Below are 21,335 nucleotides of genomic sequence, written 5' to 3' on the forward strand. Positions count from 1 at the left end.
TTCATCATACAGAGCAGCAATTACCTATGTCATGCTTGTACAAGCAAACTGGATAAACATCTTTGATTATAAAAGCAGACAAAACTTCTACTTTAGTGTCCCTGAATGGTAGCAAATTAGAAAAAGGTCTACTTCTCATTGATGTTTACAATTATCACCATATGAATTGTGAATATGGAAAATTCTATCTTAATATAATACCTAAACATTTAAAAAGTGGAATATAAAAGCTTGAACTGAATTTCTGCGAGGAGCTATAAGATAACCCTTAACAGAGAAGTCCAAATGAATTTCTTTAATCAAATTCATCAATGGAGTAGGACTAAAATTCACAAAACTCAAGAATTGAAAGCATCCATGACTCAAGTTGATTTGATGCGCCTCTTTGTAGGATTTCAACTTAAGTCATAGCGCTGGTAACGTAGCTCAAACAATCCAGCACCTGCTAAGAATTTAATCTTACATCAAGAACTTGCAAATGACAGGGATAAGGTTGGGACAGCATATTGAAGGAGAGGAGTCTCAGCCAAAAAATCTTTTCACCAAGCATTTAGACATTTAACTGGTTGCACAAGCTCAGTCACTGTTCCAGTTCTCCAATGCAGAAATCTTCTATTATGTCAAATACTCGTGTACCATGCTGTGGCCTGCCAAGCAAACATGCAAGTGTTCACAACACAGTTGCCAAAAAAAAAAAAAAGTGCAGCAACAGCTACATCAAAATCAGCTAAATGTTCACAACACAGTTGCCAAAGAAGTTATGAGCATCAATTAACAACAACAATTAACAAAATATGAAATTCATAAATACATGTGATTTATGGCACTTCAGAAAATCCACATGATGAGGGGACTTTTATATTCCGTTCAGAGGGGGGGATTATCCCATTTAATGTCCATATATCTATATCAGTTATTCTTCCTAATTGATCTGATCCTTGTTCCTAGCCATGTCTAAACTATGTTTCTCACAAAAAAAACAAAACAGCTTCAGATCATGGAACTTACGACACTACAAGCATTTCCATTAGCATGAAGGTGCCGAAGCTTTCTCTCCAAGGCAAAACTAGTCAAGTCAATACACTAATATAAGCAGATTCCTTCTGAATAGAAAGCAGTCCATACATGATCTGAACATTGGTATTGGAAATTTGGAACCTCAAAGAAGCTAAAGAAGGTATATGAAGACTTATTAGATGAAGTTATTACCGCAGTAATATGACTCAACCTAGATCTTGGTGTGGATGAGGTCTAAGGAGGTCGGTGTGTAAGCAACCTTACTTATATCCAGCCACAGAAAACAGAATCGAGAGAAGTAATCAAGTAATGAACGGTGCATTCCTGTAACAGCAACATAAAAGACTGACATAATAGGCTCATACCCATAAAATCCTTCAGTTGAATCATCCCCTGCATGCGTTAATATAGCATCACCACCAGGGTGCTCCTCCACATATGAAGTTACATCATATACCTACATCAACAGCACCAAAAGGGAAATGGCACAATCAGCTTAGAGAAATGGCAGTTACAGCTTTCAAAGTAATGATCATTCTTATGAAACAAGTTACATTGGGATCAATCAATCAATCAAAGCCTTAATCCCATAAGTGGGGTCGGCTACATGAAACAAATTTGATTATTCCGTGTAGTCACCGACAAACAAGTTACATTGGAAGACAATGGAAAAACAAATAAACCTTATCTTTGATGATGACCCAACAATCAGTCCTTTTGTCGTGCAACGAAACTTCAGCTTTAGTATATCTTCTAGATTCCTGGTAACAAGAAGAAAGAAAAATAATAAAACTCTTTCTGACTTGTAGAGATCAAACATAAGTGTTTTCCATAAGTTAATATCGATTGAAAATCAAAAGCTTGAATTACTGATGCTACAATTCTTCCCTTAAGGCAGTCAAGATGCAGTCAATCAACACCAATTACAAGACATTGTTAATGATTCCATTCAGCCTTTATAACTATTCTCCATTGGCAATTTCTATTATACATCCGGGTATATGCAAAGTATTTTTAATAAAAGGAAAAACCTTTGAAATATAAAATTAATATGCTTGCTTTGATGTATGATACTTAGAGCATAGATTCAATACAAGTAAACTAAAATGCTAAAATTATGCTAAACGCACATCAATATAAGCATTTCACCAATAACTACTACCTCCGTTTCTGTCAAACCTCCGTTTCTGTCAAACTATTGCAAATAATATGAAACGGAGATAGTAAAAACGAAGGCGAAGAAACCACAGAATACCCACAAATTAATAGAACCTAAATTCATCAAAAATCAACAATTAAAATCCAATGTGATGATACCTTTGATATATTATTGGTGTTACTGTTCAAAGCTTCAGTTTTCGATTGACCTGCTTTCAAACAAACACCAGAAAATTGATTTAATAATAACTCAAATTAAGATTATCTACATTAAAAAGTCAAAATTTGAATTGGGCATAGAAAAGGAGAGAGAATAATAACTGGGTTTATTAAATCGCGGGATAATGAATAGAAGGGCTAACAGAACACCCAATATCAATGTCACTGCTTCAATCATCTCCATTTTCTGTAATTTGGAGTTTCTGTTGATACAATTGCAGCTCACTTTGAGAAGAAGAGAGAGAACAGAGAATGAGAGAAATTAAAAACGTCACATTTGATCGAAATAGTAGTATAAATCGTGGATTAAATTACCTGAAAATTGCAGTAGAAAGCTGGTAGCTAAGGAAGAACAAAAAATCGGAGAGAAAATGGGCGATTCAAGATTAGAGTTTATTAGGAAAGCAAAGAGAAACCCAATGTTTATTTTTGTAAAAAATTATTTATTAAGTACTTCCTTCGTTTTCTAATACTACTAGATTAGATGCATTATTTTTGAATTGCGGATTTTTAGGCAATTTTTAGAGAGAGAAAAAAATAAATAAGTTCATGTGGGAGAGATAGATAGAACTTATAAAAGTAATACATTCAAATTAAAAAATTCCATATATAGAAAGTGATACATCTAATAACAAAATGAGGAAGTATATTATACACCCTCTGTCCCTATTTTTTTTTGCTTCATTGCCAAAATTTGAGTCAAACTTTGAAAACTTTGACCATAAATTCTCGTTATTCTACAATAGGTAATATAGTCATGTGGAATCTTGTTTGGTTCGTCTCATTATATATTTAATTAATATCAACTTTTTATAATTTTCTTGCGTGTAAATATGGAGATATAAACGATATAACACGTGTCTTGGAAACTGTAAAAAGTCAAATGGGGCAAAAATAAAGGGACTGAGGGAGTAGATCATTAGATTAATTAGGTATTTAATAAAGGTTTTGAATGGATTTCTTAAAATTGCTTGATTGGGGATTTCTTAAAGAAAAGTTGATGCCTAAAAAATGCAAATTAAAATGAATCGATCAAAATCCCAAAAAATAATTTGCTTTGATGTGAATTAATGCTCAAAGTTTGGTTCTATAGTTGAGAGTCTTGAGGCGCATCATTCATGAAAAACATGTAGGTGACAAGGTCTTGGAGTCTATCTTACCCCCACTTTGTACGGTATCAATTCGAAAGTAATTGGAAAGTAGGATGTACGGTATAGTAAATTATAAACCAACTCTGGATGACTGAACAATTTACTCGAAAGTGAAATTGCAAGTTAGTTGTATGCTCATAAAAGTTAATTTCGAATTAGCTTTAGATAATTGATTGATGACAAGTGTCTAGAACAGTATAAAAGATTGAGTCAAGGAAAAAAACAAGTCAAGTAATTGAATTAAATTCATGTGAAGGACAATTAGACTTGCTCTCCTTTTAATTGCAATATGATTGTACAATCGTACCTTTGTACGGAGTATTAATTAGGAAGACAAATCCACAACTGACTTGAAATAAGGAGCAAAGATTGAAGGATCTTATATTAAAAATGAAGTAGACTTGTAATAACCTTTGTGTAGAGTTTCAATGGGTTTTACAGTTAACAAACTAATGAAATTCATGCTATTACTAGTGCAATTGATTCATACATTAGCCTACCATGTCGATGCAACTGATAAATTTGACACATCTTGGATCAAGTCAGGTTACTGGTTAACAGTTAGCGAGTTTCCGGCTCCTGACGTTGATTCTTCTCTCTTCACCCACCTCTATTGTGCTTTCGCGGGCATAAACTCCACCACTTACCAACTCTCCATCCCTTCGTCTGATGTCCAATACATAGCTTCGTTCACAAACACTGTCAAACGCAACAACCCTTCTATCCAAACACTTCTTTCCATAGGAGATCACAGTATTACACCCACTTTCTTATCTATGATCTCCAACTCTTCCTCTAGGAAGTCTTTCATCAACTCCTCCATTCAAACAGCCTTAACTTATGGTTTTCATGGGTTAGATATCTGTTGTTTTCTGCCCAACACCACCTCTGACTCCTTAAACATGGAAAAACTCTTCGATGAGTGGCGGTCTGCTGTAGATCATTCTGATAAAAGATTAATCTTAAGCATGGGCATCCATTACTTGCCTACAACCTCTAGTTTTGATCATGATCAAAAGGATGGTACCGTCACAGTTGATTTCCCTGTGGATGCAATCCAGAGGAACTTTGATTGGGTTCATATGATGTCATTTGATTATTTTGTGCCACAACAATACAAATTTGCCCACCCTCATGCTGCATTGTATGACCCTTATAACCCTCATGCTTGTACTGAGTATGGCCTCAACCAATGGATAAGTAAAGGTCTACCAGCAAAGAAGATTTTGATAGGGATGCCTTGCCATGGCTGGGTATGGACCCTTCTAAATCCAAAAGATAACCAGATTGGAGCTCCGGCTTCAGGTCCAGGAATCAATCCAGATGGGTCATTGGGCTACCGATGGATCAAGAGCTATGTGAAGAGTTATGCGACTAAGATTGTGTACAACTATACGTATGTTGAGAATACTTGCTCTTTTGGGTCTTTCTGGGTGGGCTTCAACGATGTGGATGCAATTAAAACCAAGGTTTCGTATGCTCAGAAGAAAGGCCTTCGTGGGTACAATGTCTTTCAAGTTGGTAACGACGATAACTGGGTCCTCTCTAAGGCTGCAGGTAATTCAAATTGTTAGTATAGCATTCTGAATGATTTTTCTCCTATTACATACTGTAGTGACACAGAATAACATGGTATACATTTATCAGCTGAAATAACAGGTGGGAATCAGCTCAATAAAAGGCTACTTTTAGTAAAGGTGTTGGTTCCTGCAGCCAGTATCTGCTGTCTCAGCTTAATCTTCTATTTTCTCAGAAAAAGAATGCTTAATTATGGCAGTAAGTACAGTTAACAGGCTTGGTTTTGGAAATCAGTTGATTTTATGAGATGACAAAACAATTTCATAATATTGAGATTATAATCATTTTTATTCTTCTAATTTCTGTTGGGGGTGCTGTGTTCATAGGATCTATAACAACAGACACTCGAACCTTCAGTTATGATTCAACTGATGTAAAAGCATTCGGTTTCGAGGATATCACTGAGGCCACAGACAATTTTTCATTTTACAAGAAGCTTGGAGAGGGTGGGTATGGACCAGTTTACAAGGTATGCAAACTACACATTGCTTCGTTTTAGATTATAAGAGTATACTGTTTTTTATGTGTCTGAGGAAAAACGGAGAAGAAATACCTCCAGAAACATAGAAGTTTATTGAAACCAATAATGGAGGTCAGGTCATATTTTTTTTTCCTCATAAGCGAATAAGGCTGTGTTTGGTTGGATGGGAGTCCTTTCTAGAATAAGTATTTTCCCTCCCCACCCTTCAGCCTAAACAAAATCTTATCCTCTATTCCAGGGCAAATTAAAGACAGGACAGGAAATTGCAGTAAAGAGACTTTCAAAAGCATCAAAGCAAGGATTTGAGCAGTTCAAGAATGAAGTTATGCTCACTGCAAGACTTCAGCATGTAAACTTGGTTAAGGTGATGGGATTTTGCGTGGAAAGAGAAGAAAAGATGCTTATTTATGAATACCTTCCAAATAGCAGCTTGGATTTCTACCTCTTTGGTATAGCTGTTGTTCGACTAAGTTCTATGATGACAGCAAATCTAGCTAGTGAGCATAGCCATAATCAACTGCCAGCTTATAGTTTCCTTTGTGTGTCTTTTACATTGTTACAGATCCTGTGAAAAGTTTACAGCTCGATTGGGGAATTCGTGCTCACGTCATTGAAGGAATTATTCAAGGCCTTCTGTACCTGCAAGAATACTCGAGGCTAACGATCATACATCGAGATCTAAAAGCTAGTAATATTTTACTTGACAAAAATTTAAATCCTAAAATTTCAGACTTTGGCATGGCAAGAATATTCCAAACAGATGGATATGAAGCAAATACAAACAACATTGCAGGAACATAGTAAGTACATGGTTATGCTTGCATTTTTGTTTATCACTATTATTTAGGTTATACTTGGAACAAATTAATCATATTTTGGCAGTGGATATGTCCCTCCGGAGTATGTGAAGCTAGGAGTATACTCTAGAAAACATGATGTTTACAGCTTTGGAGTGCTGCTGCTACAAATCATTAGTGGTAAGAGAAATGACCAATTCTACGGTGCTAATGAAGGATGCAACCTCTTGGAATATGTAAGTAAACAAGCAGCCTAATTTATCCAGTGGCTGATTTCTGTATATGACAAATCTGAGTTCAAAAAATATATATATTTCATATGTATCAAACATAACTTCTGTGGTTAAATAAATTTATCAGGCATATGAGTTGTGGAAACAAGATGAAGGCATGGAATTTGTGGATCCAGCATTAGACGATTTAAATTACAAATATAAGCTAATGAGATGTATGCAAATTGCTCTATTATGCGTTCAAGAAAAGCAGGAAGACAGGCCATCCATGCTGGAGATTTCAGCCATTCTCAATAACGAAATTGAACACATTATGATCCCAAAAAGACCGGCGTTTTCTACCAAACCAGATGCAGATGCAGAGCCAACTCCATGTTCACAACATCTGAATCATTCTAATTATGATTCAGTAATATCTGAGCTTGAACCTCGATAATTTTCTAATTCCCCTGATTCTCCTCATTTCCGTTTGTTTTGTAGAATTAATGCTAAACTTATTTCGAGTTAGCAGGAGTATACATGTAATGTATTATTAATCCCTCAAGCATGCAAGATATCATAAAGATATCACTGATCTAAATCAAGTAGAGGCGACTCTTTTAATTCAATAAGTCTATAAAAGAATTCTTACTTCATTCATTAATGCATGTAGCAAAAGGCAGAAAAGAGCATGCTTACATGTTCATGATCACTCAATGTTATTGAGAGTTGGCCTTCAACAAATTAGCACAGCCTACCTTCATGTTCACACAAATAATACACCAATCAGCCAAGCAATGCAATGGGCTATCAGCAAAACCACTTACCCAGATATTATCTACATGAGACGACTTAGTCCACTGATGTCAACATATACAATTGTCATTTCAAATCTCTAAACATAAGCTCATTTATTTGGTTGATGTCAATATCCGAGATAGATTCAATAGGCTGATCATCTTCAACAGTCGTGAAATTTTGTGGGTCTCTGCTGTGTTCATCTGTCAAAGCAAAACAGCATTAAAAGTCATATCTAATCTCCACAATGAAGGATAAAGGAAACATCCAGGGAAATTTGACTTCATTTCCAGAAGGAAAAGTTAGCTTACCATAAATCACATTCAAGGAAGTTGGGGAAGGAGTTGCCATAAAGTTGAGGCCTATATAAAATGCCAGTCCTAAGACTATAATGACCATGCAATATGTTGGTACAGCTACAGCCCAGTACCTAGAATGAGAAACAAACATTAGCATATTTCCATAAAGGTTGCCGTTCGACTGTCGTAGAACTTGAAACTATGACCAAAATCACACAAAGGATAGAACTAGAACTCCAAATGACCATGCACTGATGTATGGGCAGCAGGTTCAATAGCAAAGTTATAGTGTAACCAACACTGCCAACTAGCATTAAATGTAGACTATTAACTTGCTTGCCAACACAGTATTTGTTCTCCAATGCCTGACGTTTGATGCATCAAGGGTTTCAAGGCAAAGGGAATATAGAACACGATGACTTGCGTCCGCTGTCAGACTAAGAAAATCCTTTCCTAGTAAGGTTTTAACTCTTCTGAGAGCTATTATGCCTCTGTTCAAGCCATGGAGGCATTGCTAGATGAGGTAGTAGAGGGTGCTCTTATAGATTAAATGCTTAGTTTATTTAGAGTCAAAGTTTAAGAAGTGCACAGCTCACCTGTTAGGATAGTAGAATATCCCAATAGAATGCAACCAATGCTCAGGAGCATATGCCCATATGAAGAATATAGCTGTTCAACAAATATAACAAAAGTTCTGTAAGTATATACCAAGAAAAAAGAACACAACAAATGCAGATCTCAGCAGAATTATTTATTCCAAGAAGCTCAAATGAATCACAAACAGAACACTCCATGAGACAATGACAAGACGGTTAACTGTACCTGTTGCAACCATAGTTGTTATAGAACCCACAAAGCCATATACTTCAGCTGGTTTTGGACCATGTTGACCAGATACACCCAATCCAGAAGCTTTATTATCAACATTTAAGAAAGAGCCAGCACCTTTCCTTTTCCTTGACAGGCTGAGAACTCTTCTTGGGCTATTAACAGGAGGAGGGTCCTCCATATTGTTCTTTGGTACACCACCTATCAGACCATCAAATACAGCTGAATTCACTAACGTATCTGAAATATGAGCAATTTTGAAATCATCAAGATCCATCATTCTGTTACAAATTTACAGCCATCTGAACTTCCAATAAAAAGGTAAAGAATACAGAGCATTACAGATGATAAGCTACTAAGCTGTCAATGCAGCTGTAGTCACAGTCTACATAATCAATCTGCTTGTCATTATATTAAAGAAAACTTCCTTCATTCATATTTCTTTATCATTCTAACAGGAAGAAAAAGAAGAAGCAAACATCAACTATTATAATCTCTCTAACTTTTTCGTTTGTATACCATCATCACTTACAATTGTGATAACTTACAAGTTCTTCATGCTATTATTAAAATTTCACAAAAAGCAAATCCATAGACAATTAAAAGAGTTATCTATAATAGAATAATCTACGTGATTTAAATAACAATAATTGCATATGAACCAAGTCGCTCCATCTCAGCATCACAAAAGCCAAATATGATACTTCTAAAACAACATCATCTACAACTACCCACGTAACATCATCATCAAATTATCAGATTCTTCACTCATTCGAATTGGCTTTTATCTCCCAAATGTCCCTATATCTCACACCCTCTAAATTTGTCACCTCATTGCTCAAATTCAACTCAAAAATCAGAAAAGAGACTTAACTAATTACCACGCAACATTTCAAACCCCACATTCCCATTCAATACACCTACTTCTTTCTCCCTCTACAAGCAAACTGGGCCCACCAATAGGAGGCCAGACACTTTTTATACGCATAGTTCCCACAATTCTCCTTTCACCCTTGAAGTCAAGCAGCCATATGCCCATATCTCTCTCCTCACACTCGTTTCTCCTTTTGAAATCAATTTTTTAAAAAGGGTCTTTCACCAGTCTTATACTTGCTTGGTGCAATCATGGAGCACCTAATATGGCAATACATTCCCCTACTTCATACTGCTCCAGAAGCTTCAAATACGTACAGTGAGGGAATAGAAGGAGGATTGTGGGGTCAGAAATGCTGCTAAGATGTACAGGACAAAGTTTGGATCCTCAGTTGATCTGGAGGAAATGGGTTAATAGAGCAGTGGGATGGGGAAGTCTAAGTGGATGAGGGTTGTTGTAGTGAGTAATCTACTTCGTTAATCATAGAGTTTGGTGATGGTATCGCAATTGGTTTTGGCCTTCTGCATTCTATTTTGGAGATGAGAGCTAATTCAGACCAGAAAATCATGAAATCTAACAGCTAGCATATGTTGCCTAATAAATTCAGATCAAAAACACCATCAATAGAATACAGTCCATATCTAACTAGAATTTTCTTGCAGAAACCTAAACTTTGATTTGTTTAGTATTGCACCCATAAACAAATTTGCTTGCACCTATAAATCAAATTAGCTTGTACCTGTAAACCTAAGTTGAAGACTGTTAGGTACTGCATCTATACGAGCCTAACAATCTTCTACCTCAGCAATAAGTTACTTGCATAGTCAGCTAGTTCTAGTTTTCTGCAATGAAGTCAGCATTAGCATGAATAGAAACATGTCACTTCCCTCAAAAGACAATTCCACTAGACATGAAAGGGCTTGGTCAAACTACCTAAGATTACCAGGGGAAAAAAAAAAGCATCATGCATTCTTTTTTATCAAATAAAGTATGTTTGTACGGATTAATAATTTTACCAAGAAACAATGCCATAATATGATTATAAAAAAAAACACATGTGGACTTGCTGGTTAAGGATCATGGAGTTCAATATTTTACAAAGTCCCAGCTTGCATCTATTGAAGCAAAACTAGTAGCATACAAATACATCAAAGTTACAACAAAACAGACATTTACCAGCTAGGTAAGGTAACAAGATTGCTTCTATTCCATCATGCACTAAAATATTTTAGATTAGCTACCATCTGAATTCCTTCAAACTTCAAAGTGTCGTTCTCTATTGCCAGTTTGCCGTTTTCAGTTAACAATGATATTTAAAATCTGTAGCACTGTCAGTATTTTAGCAAATAATTGTTGTGCACACAATAATCCAATCTTGATGCCTGATTGAACTTGTAACAAAGTTTACAACCCCCCACAACTCGATAAAGTGCTGCAGGCAGAGCTGGCAGTTGATACCACATTGATGACAGCAGAACTTCTAACATTGAGCTGTTGACCCAGATTGCTAATCACTTACTGGTCACATTTCACCATATATTTCAGCCTATGCTGAGCCTCCCAACAACAACATTGAGGAACTCATTTCTATTTGTAATCAAGATCTTTCACCATTACTACGCGACACGATTACAGTCCCTAATAGAGCACCCAACATGCTAGTCCATATTCCATAACAGAAGGCCAATTTTATCAAAGTTACTAAGTTACTTACAGTACATGTAAGAGTGAGACAATTAAAAAGCAGATAACAAAATAGAACTCAAATTACACAAACCCTAACATAATCGGCGCGAAATCTGGAAGTTTAAAATTGGGGAAAAACAAATTACCTCTGAGAAGGAGTGGAAGGCGATTAAAAGAAATTTCGATGTTAAATATAGCGATGTTACAGTAGAAGCAGCTCAGAGTTGTACTATCAATGGTGAGGTTGTTGATGGTGAAGGCGACGCCATTGATGCAGCAGACAAGTGCGTCCTTTCCCAAAATATTGTTGGGAAAACACGCAATTCCCAAAATACAGTTAATCTTTTTTTAATTCCCACCATGCCGTCCACGTCAGCTAAGGGAAAAAAACCGGTTTTTATTCATAGGTCCAACAACAAACCGCTGCTCGGTGTTCTGGGAATAAACCGCTACTTCAAGTTTTTAAATTGAAACCGCTACTTTGTCTCGAATCACCGCTACTTGTTTTCCATTTTATGTAAATAATTTTTTTTATTATTGAAATAGCTATCAAATCTACCATATTCAAGGGACAAATTCAGAAGAGCATACTGAAATCAAGCTATATGATTGATAATACTTCAAATTAAACAAACTAAAAAAAATCAAATCTGAGCTATGATTGATAATACTTCAAATTAAATCAAACTAAAAAAAAATCAAATCTTATTTTTGTTAGATCTTACATGCTGTAATTATAAAAAATCACATTATACATTATTAACCTAGTGGCGGAAAAGCTTGTGACGATGAGGCAGCGGTTCAACTACGGTGGAGATGGCGGCGATGGCACAACGATGGTGGTGATGGCGGCAGTATGTAGCCCATAGCCAATGGCGTCACCAGGATTTTTGAAGTGTGGGTTCGAAACTTGGAAAATTTGAAATCGTAATTAACAAAAGAAAAAAAATATAATAATTAAATATTCAGTACATAAATGTCCTTAGCCGAGCTCCTGCCCTCCCCCACCTGGCTTATTCTTTAAGCCACCCCTAGGAAAGGCTAAAGAAAGACCGCATGCCAAGCACATTTCACATAGATAGAGAGAACTCAGAGAAGAAGACTCATCCAACATACCATAGCTACTTAAACTATCTAAAGCCACATAAGGAGAAAAGAGGATTCATCCAACATTCCAACATACCACGATAGTGCAATAAATGTACAAACAGCATATGAAATCAGAAATCCACTTATCCAGAAGGCAGAATACGAAATAGCATATGAAATTCAACAATGTAACATAAAAAATCCCCAAATTGAGAACTTGAGAAGTAAATTAGCAAATTATAACCAATCTTCAACAATTTACAAAAAATCCTTAATTCGTAATGAATATTAGCATAATAGCATATGAATTTCAAGTATTCAACGATTAAGCAAAAAAAATCCCCAAATTGAGAAGTAAATTACTTAATTACATTAGCCAAATTAAAAAAAAAAACCCCCAATTTCACTTACGTAGACGATGCGAGGATGTGAAGCTCCGGTTGCGGCTGACGTTGGGGGCTCTGCCAAGGAGGAAGAAGTTAGGGTTTTCAGGTTTTGCAATTTGGGGGAATGAGGAAGAGGAATTCAGGGAAGCTGGGTAATTGGGTAAACCGTAACTTTTGAGGAAACAACAAGTCAGTAAACAAAATTAAAAAAAAAAATAAGTCTGAGTGATGGGAGGTAAAAATAACCACTGGGCTACAACTTTACTCTTTGTCATATATTACACAAATATTCTATTTAAACTTATTTCTATTTTTTTACTTTTTTTTTAAAAAAAAGTTTTTAATTTTTTTCAAAAAATCAGTGGGAACCCACCCTAGCTCCGTCCCTGAGTGGAGGGGAGAGGAGGGAGGGGTGCAGCGTAATAGTGAAAAGGGGATAAAAGAAAACCAATAATACCAAAAGAACTGGGCACAACTGCACAAGCGAGCTAACCGTGCAAATCCTGATGGGTTAAGAAAAAAATAGTCCAGTACTCGTGTTGTATTAGAGCCCGCCCCAGTCGATATATTTGATAAACCTATTTTGATTTTTTTTTTTTTTTTTTTAAAAAAAGTTTTTAATTTTTTTCAAAAAATCAGTGGGAACCCACCCTAGCTCCGCCCCTGAGTGGAGGGGAGAGGAGGGAGGGGGTGCAGCGTAACAGTGAAAAGGGGATAAAAGAAAACCAATAATACCAAAAGAACTGGGCACAACTGCACAAGCGAGCTAACCGTGGAAATCCTGATGGGTGAAGAAAAAAATGGTCTAGTACTCGTGTTGTATCAAAGCCCGCCCCAGTCGATATATTTGATAAACGCTTTTCGTTTATCAAGTGGTTCTTTTGTAGCTAAGTCAAATACTCCGTAGTATTTATTGCCAACTTATAAGTATGCTGTCAATTATTGTTGCATGGCATAAGGTTGGCCATTTAACTAAGCTAGCAATGAAAAAACTCCGTCAGAAAGGTTCTTTCATTCATTAATCGATGGCAGCCATAAAACCACCATCGCTATCCGAACCAAACATGAACCTCCGCGAACACCATCTCAATTCCACCCACATATCTCCGACATCACCTTTATTGACGATTTCGCCGCAAAATTAAACTAAAACCCTATGAATAAAGGGTTAAATTAAGGGCATGGTCAACCTCAAAGGGTAGGGGTGACCTTTTCCTTCATTGAAGTAGTTTTCTTTGCTTGATTTTCGAAGATGCTGTTGAAAATTGATGGAAATTGGGAAAGAATTATAAGGAAGAGGAAGGAGTACTTCAATGGAGAAAACAGACGTTTATTTTGTTAACTCCGTGTGGTAGGTAGACATTAAGTGAGTTTCATGATATGCCATTGTTTCCATGTCAGTCATGGCAAAAGTACAATCTTACCCCCATTAAAGTGGAAAATTTGTCCAAAATACCCCTTGATATGTTTTTTTTTTGTTGATCAAATAGATCAACTTGTATATTCTCGTTGTATCATGTCGAACTTGTGTCTTGTATAAAAGAGTTTATTTATGACCCGGACTATGTGTTGTATCTCGTATGGTGTTATGCCAGCGACTTCTTGGATGATAGATAACTTTTTGCAATTTGGTCAAAAATAAGCAAACTAACACATACCCGGTTATTATATTCAACTCATGCTGCCAGATTTTGAAAAAAGATGATGTTCTTTAACGTTGTACCGAAGTTTCGACGGGCGTGAGTCGAAACATTTTAATACGTGTGATTGATCAACCAACCAAAGTGCTGACCTGTCCTATGCCCAGCTCTATTGAGGCGTACTCCTACAGTCTTACTCCACCCCCAAAGTCCACAAATTTTCACATGCCACTTTGACGCATGATCTCTTTCCCTCTCTTACCGTTAAGGCTCAACAAATTGCCACAGCCAAAATCCACCATTTTTCTCCACATTGCAGCAGCAACAACTTCTTCTGAATCAATTGACCGATTTCCAATCAATCAAACATTTTTACAAGAACCCCAACAAAACCCAGCTGAGAAAATTCAAAACTTGTTATCAAATTGCACAAATTTACTTCAACTTCATCAAATTCATGCTCATATAATTAGAACCCACTACTTAGAATTAAACAATGCCCCATTTTATTGGAACAATTTCATAAGATTATACACTAGATTAAACTCCCCATGTTCTGCTTTTCATGTTTACCTGTCTATGTCTAGAGCAGGGGTGTTACCTGATCATTATACCCTGCCCATCACCATTAAAGCTGTTGGGCAAGCTTACTCTTTGAAAACAAGCCAGCAACTTCATGGGGTTGCAATTGTTCATGGAATTGAGTGTGATGAGTTTGTTCAAAGTGGGTTGGTTAATATGTATGTGAAAGTAGGTGAGTTTGGAGATGCATACAAGGTGTTTGATGAAAGTCCTGAGAGAAAGTTAGGTTCTTGGAATGCAATTATAGCTGGGTTAGCCCAAAGTGGGCGTTCTAGGGATGCTTTAGGTATGTTTTTGAGGATGAGGAGAAGTGGGTTTGAGCCGGATGGTGTGACAATGATTAGTGTTGTTTCGGCATGTGGAGGGTTAGGGGATTTTAAGTTAGCACTACAATTGCATAAATGTGTTTTTCAAGTGAAATGGAAAGGACAAGAGAATGTTTTGATGATGAATTCGGTCATTGATATGTATGGGAAATGTGGGAGGATGGACTTGGCTTATGGGGTGTTCTCGAAAATGGATGAACGAAATGTGTCGTCGTGGACTTCCATGATAGTAGGTTATGCTACACATGGCCTTGCCAATAAAGCTATGGAGTTCTTTCATGCCATGATAGAAGCTGGTGTGATGCCGAATCATGTGACTTTTGTTGGGGTGTTGAGTGCATGTGTTCATGGTGGGATGGTTGATGAGGGGAAGCGTTGCTTTCATATGATGAAGAATGTTTATGGGATCGAGCCCAACGTGCAGCATTATGGATGTATGGCGGACTTACTTGGTCGAGCAGGATTGCTAGAGGAGGCAAGAAATATGGTGGAATCCATGTCCATGAAGCCAAATGTTGTGATTTGGGGGTGTTTGTTGGCAGCAAGTGAGAAATATAATGATGTTAAAATGGGAGAATGGGTAACGAAGCATTTTCTCGAGCTGGAGCCATGGAATGATGGGGTTTACGTTGTTTTATCAAACATCTATGCTAGTAGAGATATGTGGGAGGAGGTTGAAAAGATGAGGGAAATTATGAAACAGAGAAGATTATCTAAGCTTCAAGGTTATAGTTCTGTGACCATTAGTATCAATTGAAAGATTACCCATTCTCTTCTGAACTCGCTTTACACTATAAATTGATTGTCGTTTGACATTTCACAAAAATTTCAAATGGGAAGTGATGTGTTCTTTGGATATTTACAGTTATCGTCTTCAAATGTTGTAGTAAGTAATATGAGATTGCCTTGAACCATCTTCGATGCCATGATAGCTGTTTTTATTCCAAATAATATGTGTAGTACATAGATCAAACGACTGTTAAAACAAAACAAAGACGACAATTACAACGCTAGGAACAAAATAAAACACCACAATTAACTAATTGCTAGAGTTAATCCACTAGTTTATAACACCAGCTTTGAGAGCTTCTTCCATCCGTTTGGCCATAACTTTCAAGCCTTTACCAATATACTCATCCAAATCCTCGGGCTTCCACCCTTCCACTGGCTCAACCTCGTAATCCCATTCAATAGCACACCCATCATCCTGCCTTATCACTCTCACCTTAGACACATATGAGTTGAACCCCACATTCCCATCAATGATCGAGTAGCTTAAGCTCATGCTATCTGGATCAATGGACAGCAGTTTTTGCTTAGTCCAGTTCACATGGTTCTCATCGGCATGCTATGTGGGTCTTAAACCCAGAACAGTAACGGACACAGCCAGGCTGACCTTCAACACCGTCCACCCTAATACAGGTGCTGAGAGTCGGAAACCACTTGTTCAGGCCACAAAAGTCTGCCAAGAAAGGCCAGACTTCTTCAGCCTTAGCACCAGCTAGCTCTGCACGTGCCTTTCCTTCCCATTTTGGTTGATTACTAACAGTTTCCATAATATAACACCACCTTAATTCTTTTGTTAAAAGACTGAGTTTGAAGCTGAAGGCGAGCCTGCTGATTGTGCTGAAGTATCTGTATATAACCAGTTCAGAGAGTTTGAGATATCCTGAATCTGAGGCAAGTTATTCATCTAGGGTGTGTCTGATTTGATGTAAAAAGTTTTCATGGAAAACGTTTTTCCGATTTTCCCTAATTTTCCTTTGTTTGGTTGTGAAGGGGTGGAAAGTTAGATATTATTTTCCTCTTTACCCGTTACCCCCTATTTACTATCTTCTAACCCATCCTCACCTTTCCGCTCCTATTTTTTATTTCTCTTAAACAATTATTGTAAGTAACCCCACAAAGGAAAACTAATTTGCAACTATGGTTCTCCTTGAAAATATGTTTTTCATGAAAACTCATTTTTCATTGAAAATGTTTTACGTCAAACCAACAGAGCTAGAAGCAATGTAACCCGTGAATATTTCTAATATTGAATGAGTCAATCATCCATGTGAAGTGATGTTGATACATCATTATTGGACCTCATCAATGCTCATTAAAGAATCTTTCAATTCGATGCTGCATATGAAGTAAAACATATGTAAAACGAGTACGTCAACATCACTGCTTCCAACTAGATACCGATATATTCATCTATCACCATAAATCAATCACACCTACTTGCACGGAAAATGCATATAGCTAATTAATTTTGTTGTTCTTTGTTAAATTAGAATGCGTAATGAGTAGACTCAAAGAACGAACAGGCCAATTTACGTTGCCTGATATTGAATCAACCTTCAGAAGGCATCCGCTAAGAGAAGGCCTAAGTGGAATTGCCAATCTGGCACACTAAACTACACAAAAGAATGCTGATTGTCTAAGCAAAGTGAAACGCGAATACAAAAATGGTATCTCTTCTTCTATACACAACTCTAGTTGAGATAATACGAAACCATATTCTTGTAATCTTGTATCGTTGTATGAAAAATTTATTACTATAGACTGTGAAGCAGGATGACTGTCACTGATATAAGGCATAAAATCTTGCTGCTGCTGACCTACCTTTCTCTCTGAAGAAGTTCTCGCATGCTTCCTAGTCCCGATTTAGCTACTGTCAAGTGACTCGAGTCAGGCCTCTCTTCATGATCAGATGTTTTCCTGTCATACTTATTCAACCTTTGTTTTTCAGTACTATTCTGCAGAAAAATTTTCTGGCATGATTCAATTCCATTGCTTGGATTTTGCAACCTTAAAATGTCCCCCTTAATCGAACTCTCAACCTGGATGTTGATCCTCCTAGATGGTGCAGAATCGTGTTTTGGAGGCCCCGTCTCATCATTAAACCGAAAAACTTCATAATTGTTATCATCTTTTTTCAAGATGACAGCACCAAGATTGACTAGGGACACAACCTCAGCTCTATTTCTACCTCCAACTATCTCATCTTTCTCTGATATCAGTGTTCTACTCGCGTTCCTGGTTGACATAATCGCCTTTTTTTCCTGTATCACCTCTCGGATTTGACCCTCTTTGGCTGAAATTTCTCCTAACTCTCTCAAATCCAAGGCCTCATTAGCATCAGTATGAGATGACTCATCATCTTCTTCTTCACTAACTTGAGAAAAATCAACATTTCTCTCTTCATCATCTTCTGCTACATGTTTTATCCTCTCAGCTTCTCCAATCAAGTCCATTCCATACAACTCCATCCCCTCAGCATTGTGAGATAATTCGAGGCCTCCTTTACGCCCCAAAAATTGCCAACCGCGGTCATTTTTGAACTTATTCTCTATATCATAGTCCACTGCATACAACTTTATCCCCTCAGCACTGTCAGATGGCCTGAGACCTCCCTTGCGCCCGAAAAGCTTCCCTATACGCTGGGTTCGTACCTTCTTATCGACATCTTCGTAACCATAGTCTCTTACATGAAGTAAGTGGTAAATCTGGTAAAGCAACCAGAAGCAAACAACAAAGAAGATTGTAAACTGCACAATCTGTTTAATATTTAACCCTTCACCCCTCTCTTTTCGGATAACATGTTGATGATTCAGTCCAGTTTCTTTCATTGCTTACTGCAAAAATAATCCTGCAATTAAACACAACATCAGAAAAATTCAATCAAACTAATTGCTCAAGAAAGTGACATTTTCACAGAAATACAGGTAAACAATAACGAAGATACAGCCCCGATAATCGTACCACCGGAGGCGAAATAGAAGGTGAAAATTGCTGTAGAATTTAATACAGGGAAATTAGGTAGAAAAGTCTTGGGAAATTTACATGATTATGATCAAAATTGGGTGATAATCAAATGACAAGAACATATTTTTCATCCATGATCAAATTTCTACCAAAACTTCTTGAAATTTATAGCATATATCCGAAATACTTAATCAAATGTCAGAAATTTCATCAAAACTGTGAAATTGCCACCAAGAAAAGGGTAAAAACAGAACAACATAAGAAAGAAAACTCCCACAAAATTCATCCAAATTCAAATATAATTACAACCCATTTCCCATAATCTAAAATCCTTTTCATAAACAGTAAAAAATACATCAATATTTTTTAATTTAAGAAGATTATCAATGCGATTTAAGAGAAAAAATACAGAGAATAAGAGAGTACCCTGTTTTATTGACTTCTTAATCAGAATATTCTGCAAACTTAATCTCCAAACCATGCAAAGAGTAACGAAAAAACAAGTTGTATAATCTTTTTTCTTAATTTCTTGCTTTGATTTCTATGGAAATGAGATTGTGAAGAAAAAAATTTGAATTTCTGGGTTTCTTGGAGGTTTAAGCGTTGAATGAAAGAGAAAACTAGCGGTTATATTTGAATTGGTAGTCTCGAAAATAGGTTGTTAGACAATAAAAAAAATAAATGGGAATTGGGCTAAAAATCTCTATATTTTTTGATAGCCCAAACTTTCTTGAAAAGAGGATTTATCGGGCTTTAAAAAATAGGAAACATGGAGGTAAAAATTTGCACCTAGGGGCGAGCCAAGCCCAAACTACTTGGAGTATGGTGCTTTAGTTTTTCGAACTCGAGCCGAGCTCAAACCTTGACAAGTCGAGTTTTGATTAAGCGTTGACAGAGAAGATATCAAATTGTTCACGAACAAGCTTAACTTATTATCCTTAGTTTTTTTGTTTACTTTATTTTTCTTTATTAAATTTTTTTTGTGAGTTTATTTCTTTATGATGAAATTACTAACTAATTATTGTGTAATGTCTAGGATAAATCTAATATCATATCATATCACTAATAAATAAAGTCGGTCTCGCAGGCAAGCCACGAGACAGCGACACTTGGCAATTCAGTTTTTCTCTAAGTGTCGCACCACGCAAGAGATAAATAGGCATTATTGTGACATATATGATGTTAAGTAAGCGATTTTTGGACTGATTCTTAAATATAAAATTGTTGCATAGAGTTTTATTATCGATAAAATTCTAATATTTCATATATAAAAAATTAATCATAACTTTAATAAATATCCTATAACTCAATTCTATTTCCATCATCAAATTCGTTTTAAAAGTTCTTTAAAATAAGATCCATTTATAATATATTTAATCACAATGCAAACTTTTATACGTAGCTGGTCAAATCGTCTCACCAACTATTACAAGATCAGAGTTATATTGTTAGTGCTATAGGAGTACAGGGGTTACTTAGTCAGTGTTAGAGGTTACTCAGTTAGTATTACAGCAGTTACTCGGTCAGTTTAATAGGGGTTACTTTGTCCTTAGCCGCATACAAAATGCATTGTTATTTAATTTATTTTACAAAAATATTAGAGAATAAGTAAAATAAGTTTTAATCAGTAAAAATAATTTTAGTTTGTTAAAAATACTTTCATTTTAGTGAAAATAATTTAAGTTCAATACAAATAATTTTAAGACAATAATAACATAGATATCTATTTACAAACAAAACTATACAAAGTACACTCCATATGATATCGTATGTCTAAATATCCTACATTATCAGAACGAATTATTTAACCGTATTAAAAAAAACTATACAAAGTACACTCCATATGATATCGTATGTTTAAATATCCTACATTATCAGAACGAATTATTTAACCGTATTTAACATTTAAGTAAAAATGTTATCTTAAAATTTTATCAACCATTTGGGCATTGTCCGGGCACAAACCTAGTATATATATAAAGGGAGTGTTTTCTCGAGTTTTTAGAGAGGATAGAAATTTCTTAACATGTGATGTAGGATTATAAATTTTAGTGATAGCCAATCAAATAAGAGATTTGTAATTTCTTTTAGAATTAAATAATTCAAATGCCACATAAGCAAAATCGACGAATGAGATTTTAAAGTTTAAATTAATTAAATATAATATATTATCTTTTGAAATAAGGAGTTTTATCTAAATATATAACGAATGAATGGAAATTTACAATTTATAAATAAAAAAAAAATTGTTTTAATAAAATACAAACAAACCGTGCATCGCACGGGCTTCATCTAGTAAATATATATAAGAATAATTGTTAAGGTCTCGAGTTGAGCTCAAAACCTAGGCCTAGCCACCATGAACTGAGCTTTGACAGAGCCAATACAAGCTTGAATTATTCACGAATAGGCCATGCTTATTTTCACCCCTAATCGCACAATTATTTAGACATTTTCACTA

General features: G+C 36.0%; 4 protein-coding genes and 1 pseudogene across 10 annotated transcripts; 2 read left to right on the forward strand and 3 right to left on the reverse strand.

Moving 5' to 3' along the window:
• Window positions 1-98: 98 nt before the first annotated feature.
• Window positions 99-2,845, reverse strand: LOC110707690 (cytochrome B5-like protein). Of its 4 annotated transcripts, none has more exons than XM_021885721.1 (6): window positions 2,710-2,845; window positions 2,497-2,597; window positions 2,335-2,387; window positions 1,701-1,778; window positions 1,383-1,474; window positions 99-647 (listed from the first exon to the last, which is right to left on the reverse strand). In XM_021885721.1, exons 2-6 carry the CDS (start codon window positions 2,576-2,578, stop codon window positions 581-583), a joined length of 372 nt encoding a protein of 123 aa, XP_021741413.1. In that variant the 5' UTR covers window positions 2,579-2,597; window positions 2,710-2,845; the 3' UTR covers window positions 99-580. The 4 variants fall into 4 exon arrangements, with proteins under 4 accessions (XP_021741413.1, XP_021741411.1, XP_021741415.1 ...); XM_021885719.1 differs by having other exon boundaries at window positions 101-647; window positions 2,497-2,619; window positions 2,710-2,835; XM_021885723.1 differs by having other exon boundaries at window positions 102-647; window positions 2,335-2,384.
• Window positions 2,846-3,973: 1,128 nt separating this feature from the next.
• Window positions 3,974-7,070, forward strand: LOC110708103 (cysteine-rich receptor-like protein kinase 10). The gene is made up of 7 exons (XM_021886213.1): window positions 3,974-5,102; window positions 5,193-5,321; window positions 5,450-5,592; window positions 5,843-6,053; window positions 6,167-6,404; window positions 6,487-6,637; window positions 6,762-7,070. Exons 1-7 carry the CDS (start codon window positions 3,974-3,976, stop codon window positions 7,068-7,070), a joined length of 2,310 nt encoding a protein of 769 aa, XP_021741905.1.
• On the reverse strand, window positions 6,109-12,936 carry LOC110707691 (phosphatidylinositol N-acetylglucosaminyltransferase subunit P-like). Of its 4 annotated transcripts, none has more exons than XR_002508582.1 (6): window positions 12,599-12,936; window positions 8,533-8,739; window positions 8,307-8,379; window positions 7,723-7,841; window positions 7,313-7,614; window positions 6,109-6,243 (listed from the first exon to the last, which is right to left on the reverse strand). XR_002508582.1 is itself a non-coding variant. In XM_021885724.1 (5 exons), the coding sequence occupies exons 2-5, from the start codon at window positions 8,717-8,719 to the stop codon at window positions 7,496-7,498; spliced, it is 498 nt and encodes a 165-aa protein (XP_021741416.1). In that variant the 5' UTR covers window positions 8,720-8,778; window positions 12,599-12,935; the 3' UTR covers window positions 7,206-7,495. The 4 variants fall into 4 exon arrangements, 1 of the variants encoding a protein (XP_021741416.1); XR_002508580.1 differs by having other exon boundaries at window positions 8,533-8,778; window positions 12,599-12,935; XR_002508581.1 differs by having other exon boundaries at window positions 6,137-6,243; window positions 7,441-7,614; window positions 8,533-8,778; window positions 12,599-12,935.
• Window positions 12,937-14,239: 1,303 nt separating this feature from the next.
• LOC110707692 (pentatricopeptide repeat-containing protein At1g77170-like) lies at window positions 14,240-15,977 on the forward strand. Its single transcript, XM_021885725.1, has one exon. The coding sequence runs from the start codon at window positions 14,454-14,456 to the stop codon at window positions 15,876-15,878; it is 1,425 nt and encodes a 474-aa protein (XP_021741417.1). The 5' UTR covers window positions 14,240-14,453; the 3' UTR covers window positions 15,879-15,977.
• A 50-nt stretch (window positions 15,978-16,027) lies between these two features.
• Window positions 16,028-17,100, reverse strand: LOC110707693 (annotated as a pseudogene).
• Window positions 17,101-21,335: the final 4,235 nt, after the last annotated feature.

The sequence above is a fragment of the Chenopodium quinoa genome, unplaced genomic scaffold (assembly GCF_001683475.1).
Source record: "Chenopodium quinoa cultivar QQ74 unplaced genomic scaffold, ASM168347v1, whole genome shotgun sequence".
In the NCBI taxonomy this organism is placed as follows: domain Eukaryota; kingdom Viridiplantae; phylum Streptophyta; class Magnoliopsida; order Caryophyllales; family Amaranthaceae; genus Chenopodium; species Chenopodium quinoa.

Excerpts from the sequence above, each read along its gene's own strand:
- LOC110707690 (XM_021885721.1), bottom strand. The coding sequence starts at position 2,578 with ATGGAGATGATTGAAGCAGTGACATTGATATTGGGTGTTCTGTTAGCC. Across the intron at positions 2,388-2,496 it reads CCCGCGATTTAATAAACCCA|CAGGTCAATCGAAAACTGAA; the intron begins GTTATTATTCTC and ends TTTGTTTGAAAG. Across the intron at positions 648-1,382 it reads TCAACTGAAGGATTTTATGG|GCCACAGCATGGTACACGAG; the intron begins GTATGAGCCTAT and ends TTTGCTTGGCAG.
- LOC110708103 (XM_021886213.1), top strand. The coding sequence starts at position 3,974 with ATGGGTTTTACAGTTAACAAACTAATGAAATTCATGCTATTACTAGTG. Across the intron at positions 5,593-5,842 it reads GGTATGGACCAGTTTACAAG|GGCAAATTAAAGACAGGACA; the intron begins GTATGCAAACTA and ends CCTCTATTCCAG. Across the intron at positions 6,638-6,761 it reads GATGCAACCTCTTGGAATAT|GCATATGAGTTGTGGAAACA; the intron begins GTAAGTAAACAA and ends TAAATTTATCAG.
- LOC110707691 (XM_021885724.1), bottom strand. The coding sequence starts at position 8,719 with ATGGAGGACCCTCCTCCTGTTAATAGCCCAAGAAGAGTTCTCAGCCTG. Across the intron at positions 8,380-8,532 it reads AACAACTATGGTTGCAACAG|CTATATTCTTCATATGGGCA; the intron begins GTACAGTTAACC and ends TTTGTTGAACAG. Across the intron at positions 7,615-7,722 it reads TTCCTTGAATGTGATTTATG|ATGAACACAGCAGAGACCCA; the intron begins GTAAGCTAACTT and ends TTGCTTTGACAG.
- LOC110707692 (XM_021885725.1), top strand. The coding sequence starts at position 14,454 with ATGATCTCTTTCCCTCTCTTACCGTTAAGGCTCAACAAATTGCCACAG.